Source organism: Pundamilia nyererei, unplaced genomic scaffold, assembly GCF_000239375.1.
Source record: "Pundamilia nyererei isolate P.nyererei 1_Seehausen unplaced genomic scaffold, PunNye1.0 scaffold00043, whole genome shotgun sequence".
Lineage (NCBI taxonomy): Eukaryota > Metazoa > Chordata > Actinopteri > Cichliformes > Cichlidae > Pundamilia > Pundamilia nyererei.
The window spans coordinates 2,366,288-2,383,930 of record NW_005187444.1 but is presented as its reverse complement, the minus strand read 5'-3'; the positions used below and the strand labels follow the sequence as shown (position 1 = coordinate 2,383,930).

Sequence of the window (17,643 nt, the reverse complement as noted above, 5' to 3'; positions counted from 1 at the left end):
GCCAGTGAACACAAGTGCTTACAGGAGAACGGCGAGACACAGCTCATGGGGAAAGTGGGACGTCTCACTGCTTCTCTGATGTTTTGTCAGAGGCGGAAGAGATGTGACTTACTCAAAATACGGATTCATTTTAAGATTGTGCGCAAAGCAAGGGGGGTAGGAATGACTCATTCTTCCTCTGAGAAAAAGATTCTTTTGTTAAGAGTTTTTCTTTTAAGAATAAGGCTCCTGTGCCATTTCCCGGCTGCTTAGTGGCAGGGGTGATGAGCCAGAGCACCTGGGAGAGCTGCAGACCAGAAAAACACTGGGTGTGGGAATGGTGATGGGGCTTTGTGATGGATATCCTGTCATCTCTGTACCGTACACGATGACACATGTTCAATCTTGGTCCCGAGGCACCTGTTGATAGGGCAGGATGAGATTTCACGCCACCGTGGAGCTGCATACATGTGTGAGTATAAACCAAGTGTAAGATTTATACTGAAAAAAGTGGCATGGACATCTTTATGGTGTACTAAACCAGATGACAAGGGATGTATCCTGCATGAGATCTGCATTTGGAAGATTAAATTGGAATTCATTAGCACTGTCTCTGCTGATTTGCTTCAAGTATTTTGTAATTTTGCAAGCAAATTGCCCGAGCCAAGGGCGACCAAAAACAAGGTTAAACAGTCAAAAGAAAAGTGCTTTCTCCACTACAAACATAATTCAGTTTTGTTTCATAGATACGATCACTGTGCAATAATACTAGTGTGCATTCTAGAAATTAAACCTGAAGACCTGGAGTTTAAATGTTGCCAAAAAAACAAACAAACAAACCAAATAAGCTCCAATAGAAGAAAAAGGGGGAAGAGGGGGGATATGAAAACAGACCAAATCTATTTTTCATTGATGTAGTATAGTGGTAATACAATATACTGGAAGGAATGTGGAATCAACTATATACCATAAATAACTTACAAAAGGAGTAATCCTAATCACAATGAAGCCTGCTGTAATACTGAGTTCACTAAATCAAATGTCTGAATCTACACAGTCAATTTTTAGCATAAAAATAAGGTTGTGAAGGCTGATATTACATCTCCATAGACTTCAATGTTTAAATATGCACATTTACAGAAGAACAAAACACATTTGCATCTTTGCACCTTGCATCCAGTTTTATTAAGTGTAATTCTAGCATTCAACTTCTATGTTACATAGAAACATACCTAATCTTGCTAACCAGCAGACAACTTTGCACTTAATCATGGTGCAAACCTACAACCTCTACCTCCATTTCAAACTACACCTCAGGTCTAAATCCCTGCATGGCCATAATAGAGTTTGATCAGCTGCAAAAAGCTTTTAATTTCCATTTTCTCATCCTCATCCATCATTCCGTTTTGCTGTGAGTCAGCTGAAAATTGCTGCTAATCAGGTCAGTCACTGGCCACAAATAATGTTTTCCCCCCACTAGCCCAGGCTGCTGTGATCATTCTCGGGGCTAGCCATGGATAACCAGCGCTCATCTCTTGACTGATTCTAAAGAATGGATTTCTCCTGTACCACAGACTAAAAAGACATCTCTGTCTGTTTGTCATGCCTCACTGTGTTCAGTGGTTGTACCTGTGTTTGTTGGTATATTCAGATATTAGCATCGTTTTCTTTTCTTGTTTAATGATCATTTTAAGCCTTTGCACTGGTGAATTAATGGAGTGATTTTCTTCATTAACAAGCTGCAGAGAACATCGTAGGTTTATTACAGAGCTAACAGACCTTTATTGATGGCTCACGTACTACTTGGCTTTTCAGTGCAGTGCATTTAACACAAAACTGATTGTGGATGTTAAAATGGTAAATGACCTGTATTTGTATAGCGCTTTACTCGTCCCTAAGGACCCCAAAGCACTTTACACATTCAGTCACACACACATTCACACACTGGTGATGGCAGCTACATTGTAGCCACAGCCACCCTGGGGTGCACTGACAGAGGCGAGGCTGCCGGACACTGGCGCCACCGGGCCCTCTGACCACCACCAGTAGGCAACGGGTGAAGCGTCTTGCCCAAGGACACAACGACCGAGACTGTCCAAGCCGGGGCTCGAACCGGCAACCTTAACTAACTGAAGACTCCAGTACTGCCAATGCAACCCCTACTACTACTTGATTCATATGCTTTAACTCTCACAAAACAGGACAAAGACATGAAGCCTCATAATTGCTAAAAATTTCACAAGGCAATCCTCTCTGTTGCTGCTTGAAAATATTCTAACTACCGCACAAAAATGTAGGAGACAAAACTCAAAGACCAAAAAGCCTGGATGGTCACCCTTTTATAGCATAAAACCAGTCCACAACGAATCAAGAAAGGACATTGTTTGAAAGCGACAAATGTGGAACTAACACACAAACACACATATATACAGGTAAAGACTGAAACCACAGACTAACCTTGGAGGCTGACGTGTCCACAGTGGAAGAGGTGATGGCAGTAGAGGCTTCGCTGACGGTGGTACTGGAGAGCTGCTCACCCGCAGGTTTTGACATCATTCGAGTACCCTGCGGCCTGCACGCACACACATACAGAAAACGTCACTATACATAACCGGGAGGACTCGAAGAAGTAGTGAAGTGTAACCACACCTCTGATTTAGCCGTTACACATTTCCCAAGTTGTTACTGCAGCACTGACATCTGTACATTGTCTCACATTTTTCTATTATGGGCTGGCATATAAGGCAGACTGTTAGGGAGCAAATAAACATTGTATGTATACTAAAAGTGCTGCTGGAGTTTCGTTCACCTAAACTCAGGATTGAGACTGCCCAAAGTGCCTGTTTTCCAGTTGTTTTTTCGACTCTTACATTTTGAGGGATATCATTAGTGGAAGCACCCCACACTTGTGGTTCAAACATTCTATTTGCAAAGAGCAGAGAGAAGATCTGGATAAAAAATATGGAGCATATAAATACATAATTGTTATTAATGTGTTTATATGGGACTCTAAATTAGGTTCACTTTGTGTTTCAAGAGCACCTGCAGGGTTTTTGTTGAGGAAAATAATTAAATCTGATGTCTTACGCCTTAAGGCATCCTGCTATTCTTGACGTTCCGATTTTCCCAGTGTGTGATTTGGAGTCCATCAGAGCTGCTTCGGAAAGACTCAAGTATGCAAATATGTAAAACACATAACGCGATAAGGAGGCAAGGGTGGATTCTGTGAACTGGAAAAGTGTGCTTGGGGACTGTTTCAGGTTGTCATACAGGCCAGTGACAGATTGAGAGCATGCATGTGTGTAAAGAAAACACCAAACATCTGACGAAGGCAGCTCAATGACCTGAAGACAGACTGTCCTAAATTTTTCATTATTCTCACCGTACACACCTTGGAGGGAAATGAATAAAACTCCTTCCACAGTGTGTGCGTGTTCACACAAGATCCATTTTCCTTTTGTACCTTCAGGTCAGCCAAGACCTATTTCCTTACATGACCTTTTCAGAAGAGAAAGCGGTTACCAAACTCGCAATGCAGACAGAACAGAAGAGTGTGCACAAAGCACTGGGTTGTGTAACTGTTTACTGAATGTAAATTAGCACCATTACGCCTTATTCCAAAAGTATGTGTCAGACACAGCAGTCCCAAATTTGAGACTGAGGACTATTACGTCACCATCAAACAAAAACAGCAAACTTTTTTTCATTGTTCTGATGTTTTATATCCAAGAACAATTTTTCAGTTCAGAATCTTTTATCTTTTTGAAACTGTTTTGACATTTTCAGATATTTGTGGATGACACAATATTAATTTAATGACATTAAGCTTTTTCTATTTATAAAATATGCGAGGGAAGTTAGTGAAAGAAAATTCGCTCTAACCACTGTTAAATGTCCACCTGAACAGCCTCTCTGACATGCTGTCACCATTTCAAGATCTATTTCTGCTGGAATTTGAATTATTAATACATCTTGAGTTTTTTATTTTTTTTTCAGTTCTTTTTTTCATAAACACACATTTAAAAAGCATGTTTCTTTTACATTGACTACCATGTAATTTAAGATTATTATTACCAGCTTCCACAATGATGTCATAAAGAAAGATATAGGTTTTCCAGCCTACTGAATACCATGTAGCTTTTATTCAAGCTGTTATTATGACTTATTAATTATCTGTCAAACGCAACGGTTCAAGAAGGAAGTAACGTGGAGCATGGCATCTCAACAGACAGTAACACGATAGCTAACGGACGGCCAAGAACTGGATAATCCTTTGGCAGCTGTGAATGAGACTCAAAGTACACACAACAAAGTACTCAGGGTTTGGTAAAGTCTTTTTCACATTACAGCACTTTGGTTTCAGGAAGCACACTCTACCTTGAAGAACAGGAAAAAAAACAAAACATGGCAATCTACAGACTTTGAAAAACTCTGCAAAAATGGTTCAGAAACCGCTATGAGTTCAGGTTTTCAAACCTTATTTCACAAGCTTCTGCTTGTAAGAGTGGTAGATTGATTTATTCACACAGCTCACAGTGATATCCACCCGACTCCATCGCAAACAGATGTAAATACCTGCAATAATAGCATTTTAAAACGTCTCTTTGTCTGCAGTCTTTTTTCGTGCTACTTTTTTCTTTTATTTCACCTGAACCTTCAGGAAGAGCCAGAGCAGGAATTACTGGAGTCGTGTTCTTATTTGTTTTTTAGATAAGCAGCCTGATGTATACATTTTATTTATTTATTTGTTTGTTTGTTTGTGTGTTTTTTTGGCCATCTCATTTCACTTGTATTTTACACTTGTACTTGAACTATTTTTAAAGCAACCTTGGACGCATTAAAATGACTGAATCTAAGAATGTTTTGGCAGTTTTAGACATATCACCTTCACTGTGTTCCTGTTAGAAGCCTGAGGCACTGATGAATTACAAATGTTGTGAGTGCCTATCGTCCACATTTGTTTATATGAGCCTCAAATATGTTATCAGGCTAAATGTCCAGCAAATTGGAGTTGTGACTGCTTCTGATATTTAGATGTTCCTGATTTTAAAGTGATTTATGAAGACCAGTGATTGTCCCACAGTGCTAATTATGTGCCTGCCTGTAGAAAGATTCCCTCTCTTCCCTCACATTTTTGGGGAAGCCAAATGGCGCTCAATACATATCCTAAAATCACTTTTACAGTCACTCAAGAGTCACTGCAGTCCTCTTAAAGATTTATCCTCTAAATGATCGGCTACAGACACTTTTTCCTGCCTACAGACCTTCTGCTGTCCTCGGTCGCAGCTGTTTGTCTACGATTTTACATATTCCACATGTAACCTTGTAGGCTACCAACATTTGTGTGTGTATACTTTTAAAACCAAAGTACACACAAACAACTGAGGAAACAAAATGAGCCTCTCTGCATGTGGTCTTCACCGAATATCTATTTGCATGATGGCACAATCGCTATTGCTGCTGTCTTTTTGTGGCGAGACAGATGAGACTTTCTGTGCTGTGTTTTTTATATTCAGTGGAATAACACCAGGCACAGTAAGTGTCTGTATCTGTCTGATTAGTTTCAAAAGAGAGAACAATGGTAATATAATACATTCTTTCATCCAAGAAAATTACTAAGTGTTACATTTCTTTCCGACTCCATCTTTCTCAAATAAATCCATAGTTTTATTCCTCTGAGCACATTTTCGTGTCTTGGATGCGTCCCTCTTGGTAAAAGACTTATTAAAGGAAAAATGCTTTGATTATGTCTGATTTGAAAATATTTCCAGAATGAAACAAATATTGGTTTTGATACTATGTTATTTTTGTTGTTTATCTAAAGTATATTTTATCTGTTGTGCTCATCTTCTCTGTATTTCACTTTTCTTTTCTTCCCCCCAATAAAAACACTGATCTTGCTCCCAGCTCTGCTCTCCACGTTACAGGCTGAGCTGTAACGCACCAACACAGCCAACAGTTTCTGAACATCACTAAATTTCTTTCCCACATATGCATAATGGCTTTGAATGTTGTGTCAGTGGGTTCGCAGAATCTGTTTTTATTCCCCTGTCAAGAGAATTTCATGGAAACTTTTTAAAGGTCACGAACCCTAAAATAAAAATGAGTTGCATTTTCATCTGAATTCAAGTGAGAAACAAAAAGTATTCAGTGGAGTAATTGTAAGCAACTGAAGTTATAAAACATCTGGGGAAGTCACTGTTCTTTAATTAAAAGCTAATACTGGGCAGAATTGAAAAGCTCCCGTGATAAAAGCACGAACTGGTTTTTGTGCAGTAAAATTAAACCATCATATTTGCATCTAAACAAGAGCTTTCTTGTTTATTTATATTTGCAGGCTCACAACGTGTGTGTATTTTGAAATCACACATAATACTTCAGAGTGATATTGTCAAATTTTGTCAGATTTAATTCTGTTTTTCTGAAACAGAAGGAAGATCAGCAGAGGATTGGAAAACACGCAAAGCCAGATGGTAAGATGAAATAAAAGACCAGACTAATTAGAGCACAAATTTACTTCCTTTCTATGTCATAAAGAACAGATTTTAGCATCTGTGACCTGCACTACTCTGAAGATAGAAAAAAAACCCCACAAAGATCAGAAATGAGCACCTGAAACTCAAGGTCTATTTCTGCTGGAATTTGAATTATTAATACATCTTGAGTATTTTATTTTTTTTTCAGTTCTTTTTTTCATAAACACACATTTAAAAAGCATGTTTCTTTTACATTGACTACCATGTAATTTAAGATTATTACCAGCTTCCATAATGATGTCATAAAGAAAGATATAGGTTTTCCAGCCTACTGAATACCATGTAGCTTTTATTCAAGCTGTTATTATGACTTATTAATTATCTGTCAAACGCAACGGTTCAAGAAGGAAGTAACGTGGAGCATGGCATCTCAACAGACAGTAACACGATAGCTAACACGAGCACCTGAAACTCAGAAGTACAATCTCTCTGGCTTTTCCATCCTATTATACATGTAACACAGCTCGTAGAGGTGCAGTGCAATACATTCTATTCTATTTTACTGTATTCTATTGTATGATCATTTCTGTTTAACTGATTGGTTCAGGCAACCAAAATAATCTAGCTGAAATGATTAAGAAAAAAAGAGAGAAGAGGAAAAAGTTTGAGTAAACAAGATGAAAAGGCACACTGCCGTAGTGTGCTGTGCAGTACAATACTGATATTGTATAGTATCAATGTAGTTCATGGAGCAGTTTTACCATGAACTATTAATTTTTGGTAATGATTTTATATTTTTAGGCTGCTTCCCATGAGTGTTTTGTGTTCACTCACCCTTTTCATTTACTATGTGCTTACACATCACTCTGTGTTTAATTATTAGATATTAATCTCCGTTGCTCTTCCACAGTGTGTCTTTTGTCCTGTTTTCCTTCCATCACCCCAGCCTGTCGCAGCATATGGCTGCCCCTCCCTGAGCCTGGTTCCCCTGCAGGTTTCTTCCTGTTAAAAGGGAGTTTTTCTTTCCCACTATTGCCAAATCTTTGCTCATACGTGGTGGCTTGATTGTTTGAGTTCTCTCTTTATTATTGTTGAGTCTCTACCTTACAATATGAAGCGCCTTGAGGCACCTGTTGGTGTGATTTGGCACTATATGAATGAAAATGAATTGAAAGAAAATGAATATTTTCCTTTGGTATCTGACTTATTAAATGTGACTTTATTCTATGACACGAGATTAATATCTGTCACTGGACATTTCTGTTCATGTAGAATAATACATGTTTCTTTGTGTTCTTTCTGGCACAACACTTGTACCACAGGGTAAAGACTTCAAGGTTATGTTAGATTACTAAACATCCCCACTTGATTATTGAAATAAGTCTTCAGTTGTCACAAAAGTATATGTTCACTGCATGATTATCAAGGACATAAAATCACATCACAACAATGATGTTATTAGCATATCAACAATCACTTAGATTCATTCATAATTTTATTTACTGGAGGATCAGAAGGTTTGGTATCGTGATAACGTGGTAAATCAAATACCCAAATCTTAGTTTTAGGCGTCTATTTTTACTGCATTTTTATGAAGTTAAGCTAAAGCACTTCAACACTATATATTTCTCTGTAATGAAAGTTGCATACTATAATCATTACAATTTTACTGTAATGTGGCTATTAGAGGTGGCTATGAGAAACAATAAGTGCCTTAGCTTACTACTGTTACCTGCTTTCACAGACTAGTGCTAAAACAGTCTTCTGATACATCAAAATCTCCTTAGTGTGTCTGCAAAGATGTAAGATGATGACTATGACCTGTCTCCATGGACCTCCAACTGCTGCAGAAAAAAACAGTCAACCTCTGCATCAAATTTACTTAACTTTAATGTTGAGGATCATCTCTAGCGATAAGTGCCGAATCTCGGGCAATGACCCGAGACCAAGCATCAGTTTTAGAAGGTAGTGCATCAGGTCAAGAGTACAACTAGAGGATCAAGTTGTTTAGACTGCACAACATGGAGAAAATGTGATTTGTGAAGAAAGCATCACTGAAGTATTCGAGCTCTGATTCATGACTGATGAGTGCAGGAAGAAAAACTGCAAGTCAAATATACAGCATTGCTTTTGCTTCATATTCCTGTTACCTGATCTCAAATTACTTGTTGCCTTTTTAAAATGTAAAAGGCACGGCAGTGATTTCACACTTGAAGTTAGTTTGCTCATCACAAGGGGTTTGAAGGGGTCATAATAAAAAGTGCTAATGGGTTCTCTTTTGCTTGCATACCATATTCTCAAACTGGAACCATACTGGAGACAAAGAGAAAGAGTACTTTATTGGTCCCCGTGGGGAAAATCGCTCTCTGCATTTAACCCATTCACTCGGTGAAGCAGTGGGCAGCCATTGGGCGCCCGGGGAGCAGTGTGTAGGGACGGTACCTTGCTCAGGGGTACCTCAGGGTAGCTGTTCAGGGGAATCGAACCCCCGACCTTCCGATCATGGGGCCACCACTCTACCTACTGAGCTATCCCTGCCCCCCAAGGAAACAGCACATTCGGTTTCAAATTTGACAAATCCCATGACCTGTAATTCTACAAATTGATTGTAACGGAAGACTAAATCTCAAGAGAATTTCTGACAAATAAGTTTGACAACCAAAATGATGTGGTGAAGGGATGCAACCAAATGGGGTGATACCTTCAGAGAAATCAACTCATCTACACAAGACGATTCTTTGAAGTGACTTCAAAAGCTGAAGGTTTAGAAACAAAGGATAAACCTCATAATCACAGCTCGTAATTAAAATAATAAAAAACAAACATGGAAATAAGGGACTACCTATCACTAACGACGACTTAAAGGAGACTTCAACAGAGAAAGGACGATTTCTCTCTGATGTGAACAAATTATTCTACAGAAGAAAAAGAAGAAAAGGCAGACTCACTGGTTACTTTCTGAACTTTGCTAGTAGATGGTGGGATCCCATGTTGCCTTCAGAACTCCCTTAATTCCTTATGGCATAGAGTCAACATGATGCTGGAAATGCATCCCCAGAGATCTATATTAACATGATAGCATCACCCTGTTGCCAGTTTCACCACATTCCACATGTGCTCTATTGGCTTAAGATCTGGTGACTGTGCAGGCCAGTATAATAAACTTATTCCTCAACCAGTTTAAGATGATTTGAGCTTTGTGACATGGCCCATTATAATAATGGAAGCAGCCATCAGAAGATAATGTGGTCTTAAAGGGATGGACATGGTCACCAACAATTTTGAAGTAGGCTGTGATGGTTCACCAATACTCAGCTGGTACACAACTGGCCCCAAAGTGTGCCAAGGAAATATCCCCGAAACAATCACATCACGAGGAGCAGCCTGAACAGTTGATAAAAGGTAGGATGGATCCATGCTTTCATGTAGTTTACACCAGTTTCTCACCTTACCATGTGAATGCCGCAACAGAAATCGAGACTCAGATACACAACAATTCTCCAATCTTTAATTGTCCAATTTTGGTGCGTCCATGGAAACTTTAGCATCAGTTTCATGTTCTTAGCTGACAGGTTGTCGTCTTCTGCATAGCTTGGTTGTCTTCTTAGCAGATTGAAGCAGCCTGGCCATTGTTCTCTCACCTCTGGCATCAGGGGCACCTTCGTTCCCCCACTTCTGAAGCTAGGTTGAACATCAGCAGGTTGCCATTACATTGTCAACATACCAAAATGAAGTGAGCTGCTGCCATGTAATTGCCCAAATAGATATCCGCATTAACGAGCAGTTGAACAGATGTACCTATTAAAAGTTAGTATTAAAGAGAAAACTGTATGGTCAAAGCATGACAGCACATGAATCACAACCTTAGAAATAGCACATACTAATCTCATTGTGCAATACAGGCCATGAGTTGACATTGAAACTAAAATATGTGTTGGAGAACATTTGTCTGCCGAGAGAAGCGCCTTCCCTCCACTTGTTGAGAGCCCGATAGAGAGGTCACAATGGAGATTTAATCACACAGGAAAGGTAATTGTCATGAAGACTGACATTTGACCATATGACTTTTTATAATTTAATTGTACCACTCATGAGAAAACAGGAAAAAAGTCATTTTTACTGCAAGATACTGCAAACTCCCACATTCACACATAAGATGCAAAAAACAGGAAATGAAATATGGGGAAAATGAAAAGCAATGGCATCCCACACAGAGACGGCTGACATTTAAACACAATCATACATTCATGCTTCAGTTTGTATGCTGAAGACCAAGGCAGTCAGAAATACCTAATCAATTACCCAATTAAACTCAGTCACTGTCTTTCTCTGGTTTGTTTTTTGTATGTCCACATTGTTAGACCAAACTATCCCTATAAAATAAAAAAATTAAAAAACCCACATCTGGATAAACAGTAAGGACAAAAAGCTTTCTTCTGACGATGCTGGAAAGGACAGCCCGTGTCTCCACTGCACATTCATTTTTTACTTTGAATTTTGTTTCCTTGGCACTTCCGTCTTAACAAATTGTCCGATGTGATGTTCTTTTTTGATGTTCATGGCACTAAATTGCCTTACACTAGACACTCCTTTTTTTCTCATATTATTAAATACTGGCTTGAAATGGAAAATCTGTTTGAGGTTCAAAGTTTGCTGTACTTACTCAAGGAAAAGCTAACACTTCACACTAGGTAATATATATTTTTCACCCTAAAATAGGGATAAAATATGGAGGTGGAGTCACAAAATGCTTCATTTAGTTAAACATCATAACTGTGAATAGAAGGATACTATCTTGAGCTCGATAAGTGGCTCCCTAACACTGTGTTGTCAGGCAACTAATAATTATGTACCCTAAAAAGTCCTTAAAAAGTTCTGCTAAAGAGAACCTAAGTGCATTTCCACAGTTGCCAAACTCTGGAAATTATGAGAGCATGACAAATCCAAAGCCCCTGACTGACAGCAAAGAGAAAAACAAAATCTGGGATGGAAGAAATGAACCGTTTTCCTGTGTGGAGCAAACTGCAATTAAACACCAGTGCAACCTACCATGTAGAGAAAAGGGGGAAAAAAACCTTCTGAACACAGTATCGTGAAAGCTGTCTTGCACCATAGCTTCAGCTGGCCTCAGTCATCTGTCGGGGAGAAGCTTCCTGGTGCTAACATGGTTGAAAGTGAGCTAAAGTGGCACTTGGGAACCAAAAGAAAAAAAATGTGCTGGATCTTAACTGTAGTCAGCAAGACGATTCGTGGTTTGTGTGAAGATGTCTAATAAGGTGACAAAAGCAAGGTATAGGAAGAGGCACTGTTACAAAAAATCCATAAAATAACAGGGCTCATTCTTATGATATATAATAATCAGAGGAACTGACAGCATGTCAGATAATATGAAGGCTATTTTGAAACTCTGCATCTCTAAACCAGTAGGTTTTGAACATTTTGAGCCTTAGAAGCACCAAGTGGTCACACAAAGCATTCACTATGCTCAAAGATGAAATTAATATTCTCATCACAATTTCAAAAACTAATTAAAAGAGCATCTTTTTTCTGAAAGAACGTCAATTTATTGTGTCATTTTAGGAAACCTTGAATCGTCTATAAGGTTTTCACAAAAGCAATCAGCTTAATTAATCAAGCTTAAATGTACCAATTATGTTTTGAATACTGATGCAGGTCTGAGATTTGCCCAACAACACATTTCATCTACAATGCCCCCGCCCGCCCGCCTCCCTGCTCCCTTCCGCTTCAGCTCCACAAAGCTGCTATGGCAACACTCAACCAAAACGTTGCTGTGCCCTCAGCGAAGCACCATGTGAGCACTCATCACATTACTGGCATAGCTTCACTTTAATCACCAAATCCAAGATCAATACACAGAGGATGGGTCAAAGACACAAAAATATGTGTATAAGTAGAGCGAGAACAGGAAACATTCACTGAGAGGGACAGAGGGAAATTACATGGCATGGAGAAAGGTTTTAGAAAAGCAAGTGTGACAATGAGAAAGACATGCCAAGAGACAGCAGGAGTTCTTTTTTATCTCCATTTGTAGAGGGACATTTTTTCATCTGGCGTACATGCTCTCTTTTAGTAAAAACAAGCTTGTTTTTTCAGAATCTGCTTGATAATTACATTTAAATGTTTGGTTCCCCACATTTTAACAAATCAAGAGCGTTCAAAATTTCATAACATTTACGCAGAAGAAAACAACAACACTACCGTGCATATATTAAGAAATATAAAAATTCGTGAGAAAATATTTTTTGGGACCAAAACTGGTCTTACAACTGATGCTTGTGCATGACAAACAGGAGATTTATTTTATTCCATGCAACAAGCTGTGCAAGTCTTGGGATTAACCATGCATCCCAGAATAATACAAAACAAAGTTAGGAAAACTGAAACTGACAGTTCTTCAGTCTATCTGCAAACAGCTTGAATGTTCTACTAGCTTCTGAGATAGAAATTTCAGTGCATTCCAAGACCTTACACCCAGTGACAAGAAGACAGACAGATAGATGTGGTGCAAATAGACTTAGACACACTTCAGATACTGAGACCTCGACAGCAGCAGCCATGGGAAGTTATTTTGTCTCTCCTGCTGCCAAAATAAGAGCTGATAAGGTACTCCTAGAACCTGTAAAGTCCTGACACTTTAGCCCCTTTAATCCACGATAACCCCTAGTGAGCAGGCCCGCTGACGCCAGCCTCTGTACACACACACACGCACGCACCACACCCTGCTGCTAATATCACTCTCAGGTTGAGCTTTGACTCTGCTTTGATGGTCTCTGAGCTGATGCCGCCATCACAGATCATGTTGACATCAAACCAAAAAAAGAAGCCTGGCTTGGTGCGGGTGGAGCTGCAGCTGATGATGACAGATATACACAGTAATATGAGCTCCAGTGTATTCCACAGGCAGTGTGCTAGCTTGAGGCAGCGACATGGTGGCTGTAACCTAAAGGTTACCTCTGCTCCATCTGAGTGCCTAACTTATTAATGGTAAAAAATAAAAATATTAGTGTGTGTGTGTGTGTGTGTGTGTGTGTGTGTGTGTGTGTGTGTGTGTGTGTGTGTGTGTGTGTGTGTGTGTGTGTGTGTGGTTTTGCAAATATGTCCTACAACAGCACTGCAAATATTCTGAAAGGCACAAAGGGAAATGGCTCAAATTGGTTTTCTTGTATGAGTGGTGGAATGGCCCCACTGAGTTAACAATAGAACTGGGTAGATTACTAAAATATATCTATATATACACAATATAATTTAATATGAGAGTTAAGAAATGACCGTGTTTGTGATACTGAACATGCTTAATAGCAGATTGGCCAGTATTCAGTCACTACTGATATCTTGGATACTTTTCATTTATGTATACAGATAGTGTTGGTTTTTTTTGTTTTTATTTGCGTTCAAAAATGTCTTTCAGTGCAAAGCTGTGGTTTGGATCATAAAAAACTACAGATGTCTTAATATTAAACTCAATACATCAGTAATTATCTTAATTATATCAATATACGTATGAAGTGTGTTCAAAAATGAACCTTTAAAAAGCCCTAACTGTCAAGTACGAAGCTAATTAGGGGTGCCAAAAGACACTAATGCTACAGATTCTAATTGACTAAAAAGTACTATTGGATCGGATACTCCTTTGCAACACTATCAACACAAACAATTGACTTCACAGAGCACTGCTGCAGACAAACAAGCACAAGACTTCAGTCAACTAAGGTTTAATTGGTCTTTGAATGCTTCAATACATTACCCTCAAGGTTCTTCTTTACAGCCATTATGAAGATGGCAATCGATGCTGCTCAGCTGTGCCCTAAATAAGCACAGCAAATGACCTCCTTCATTGTTTTAATACACTCATTACACCGAACTATGAAGCATTTCCTGTTTAGCAGCTAAACCGATTTAATTTCTACTGCCTCCCTCTTTAAAACCTTATAGAAAAATTACTGTTTTCATAGTGACACATATACACACACATATTGGTAAAATGTGTGTGGGTTGGACTGACACATTATCATAGTGGTTTGTACAGACCTGCTTCACGCCTACACAGCTGCTAATAAGACAGATCCACCAGAACATGGTGAGGAAATATGGAACCAGGTCCTTCATCATTTGGGACGTATGGAGGAAAGAGAAGAGGAGAGAGAGATGATGCATAGGAATGGGTTGGGTAGCATGGGAGGGACAGGAAAAGACAAGTGAGCAAGACAGATGGGGCAAGTGGTGCAAAGAGAAAGAAAATCACATGGCGAAGGGAGCCACAGTGGCAAGTGGAAGGACCGGTGAATGGAGCTATAGTGTGCTTTGCAGTGTGGTCCATGCCAGACAAGTCAGGCGGGCAGAAAAGCACTTCTTGCCCACGCAAAACAAAAAGCAATCTTCACTTCACTTTCAGTGCAAAAAGGAAGTACTGCTCATACTAATATTGCTTCTCTAGCAGCCAGGTAAATCAGACTCTCCAACGGGTGGGAAGCTAGAGTTCTCAGCAAAAAGCTACGACAGGATGTATGGGCAACAACGGAAAGTGAAATAACAGAAACATTGATTGGGTGGGACACAGAAATAGAGGAAACAGGAAATTGAAACCAATGAGATGATGGCAGAAAGGGAAAAAATGGAAAGAAAACAGGCTGATAGAAATTGTGCTTGTGCCCTGAAACTTGATTACATTTTAATGTGTTCTCTCATTAGATTAGCTGCCACAAAATCTCTATTAATTGTTCTTCACCAAATCAGTGACTGGATTTGGCTCTGATGCATTTAGGAAGAATTAAACCTAATAAAAGATTCAACGAAAATGCAACCAATAACCAAGCACATGAGGTAGATTTTTCTATTAATCCAATCAAACAGTAGCGAAGGTACCTTAATAGGGTTTTTGTGTGCAGAAAAAGGTAAAGTATTTCATGAGACGATGTTTAACTAATTCAACTTAACATCTTGGTTTTAGAATGAACACTATTTTAGTATTATTGACATATTAATGTTACAAAATTATTTTTTTTTTAAATCCGCCTATGCAAAAAGAATTCGCAAAAAAAAAGCCAAATAGTGGTGGTAATCTGTTAACCAGTGCATGAAATTTGAAAAACACTGACTGCACTTGTCTAAATGATGATGGATGTTTTGTGAAGAGATTTGTAGCGGGGTTTAATTTAGTCGCGTTAGAAATATTACTGTCTGTCAGCTGAAGTTCCAGACTGTGTAAAGAATTCAGCTTTTGATAAAAAAGCCCAAAGTATACAAAGCACTGATCTCAGGTCCCTTACACCCCCCACCCAAAGAAAGCCTGAGGTTCATGATCCCCCCTCTTGTGCTGTGAGTTTTTAACTTAAAATCACACAAAATTCTCTTCTTTATTCTTAAGAGCCATTTTGTCTTGGATATGCCATCTGGTATTTAAAGGCACTTCATAATTACAGAGATTTTGTTGACGAACCAGATTTCAGCTTTGATGTTCACCAACAACAATACCCATAACTCATAAGTTGTCATGATGTGTGTACATGCCCACACATACTAATCAGCAAAAACATGCATATTCAGTCTAAGCTGCATTAATATCCATAGTGCCCGAGAGCAAATTACATATACAAAACACTACAGCAAGATAGGTGAGCCACACAAATGCATTCACCACATACCCAGAGATACTAATTAAAGGATTACAGATATCACTTAAATACCAGGAAGCAAAACTGCACCGCAGTAAATGACACCGCTGTGAGGATACAGTGTATGTGAATTTTAAAGTTTTGACTGAGATGTTACTCGCTGTCAGTTTTGGCCGGCGGTCATAGGTTCTGTCCAATAATATGACGCGAGACTGGAGTAGAATACATTCATGGATTGGCACTTTATTAAAGAAGGCACATGATAACAGCACAAAAACACTCACTCCAACTAAACACAATGGCTTCCTTTTATACTCTACCTTTTCAGGTGAGCATCTGGAATAGCCCAAGTATGGGGGTTAACTAATCAACATGAAAACATAGCCCTCCACACAAACAAACATACAATAACATTAAAGCACATCACAAACATATACATATTTCCAACACGTACTATAAAAAAACCAATAACATAAGCTTCACCCATTACTATCTAAATTAAAACCCTCTTTAACCATACTCCCTAACCTGGCACACTGGTCTGCTCCAGGAGCTCTTAAGCAGGTGATTGAGCCGCTTTCACTCTTTTGCTCCACATCCTGCAAGAAGCAACCAGGACAGGTGAGTACCTTTATAAGTTCTCATTTCACAAGCAGCTCTAACTTTGGCTCTTCTCTGACACAGGTAGGATGGCCAGTCCCCCTGTCTCTTCACCTTTACAAGCTGTCATTTTAATCATATGTCAAATAAACCTAATAAAGAAGTCATAAGAACTAATGTGTTTTTCTTTATTATACTATTTTAAATTCCCAATCCATCAATTAATCACTAACAGTGCCAACAAGGTAATGGAACCCCTGGTCTCCATTACACTCACTATCAGAAAACGCATCAATATTTTTAACACTGTTATATTAATTAGATTCCGTACGCCGAGGGAATGAATATATGTAGGATAAACTATATAAATGTACTCAATCCTTTAACTTTCTGGAATTTGTTTCATTTAAGTTACTCAATGGTCACAACAAAGCTAACTTTAAAATCCCTGACTTACACGATGGATTAAAAAGGACTGATTATTAGAATGTTGCTAATAATGTGGTTACCACCCCGTCATATGTAAATCAACAATATCCTTCACTCTCATTGGTAGTTTCTTTAACTACTTGCCTAGAAGCTGAGAAAAGTTAAACTCACACACACACACACACACACACACACACACACACACACACACACACACACACACACACACACACACTTCACAGTGATTATTTTCTCCCATCATCACTTGAAATTGTTAAATGTCAGTAACTTTCTGCATTCTCTATTTGCCATTTCAGTGCTAGTCACTTCCTGTGTGGCTGCCTCTTTAGGGGCTTCATATAAAACCCATCAGAAACGGGCTGACTTTTCAGAAAGGGGTTAGTTTTAAAAGGTTAAGTAAGTAAATAAACAAATGGATGGGTGGTGTGAGCAAGTAATAAAGCCAATAGTCTGACAATGTCTGCTGAGGTTTCTCAACAGCTCAGTTACTTCTTAAAACAGAATAA

The 17,643-nt window shown here is 38.8% G+C and overlaps 1 protein-coding gene across 8 annotated transcripts in view; it reads right to left on the bottom strand.

The window, feature by feature from the left end:
- The window catches only part of LOC102214496 (pleckstrin homology domain-containing family A member 7-like), a 143,403-nt gene that overhangs the window by 46,933 nt on the left and 78,827 nt on the right, over nucleotides 1–17,643 (bottom strand). For all 8 annotated transcript variants that reach the window (XM_013910433.1, XM_013910435.1, XM_005731497.2 and 5 more), the window contains one exon: nucleotides 2,437–2,551. In XM_013910433.1, the coding sequence (XP_013765887.1) occupies nucleotides 2,437–2,551 (115 nt within the window). The remainder of the gene's footprint in view (nucleotides 1–2,436; nucleotides 2,552–17,643) is intronic.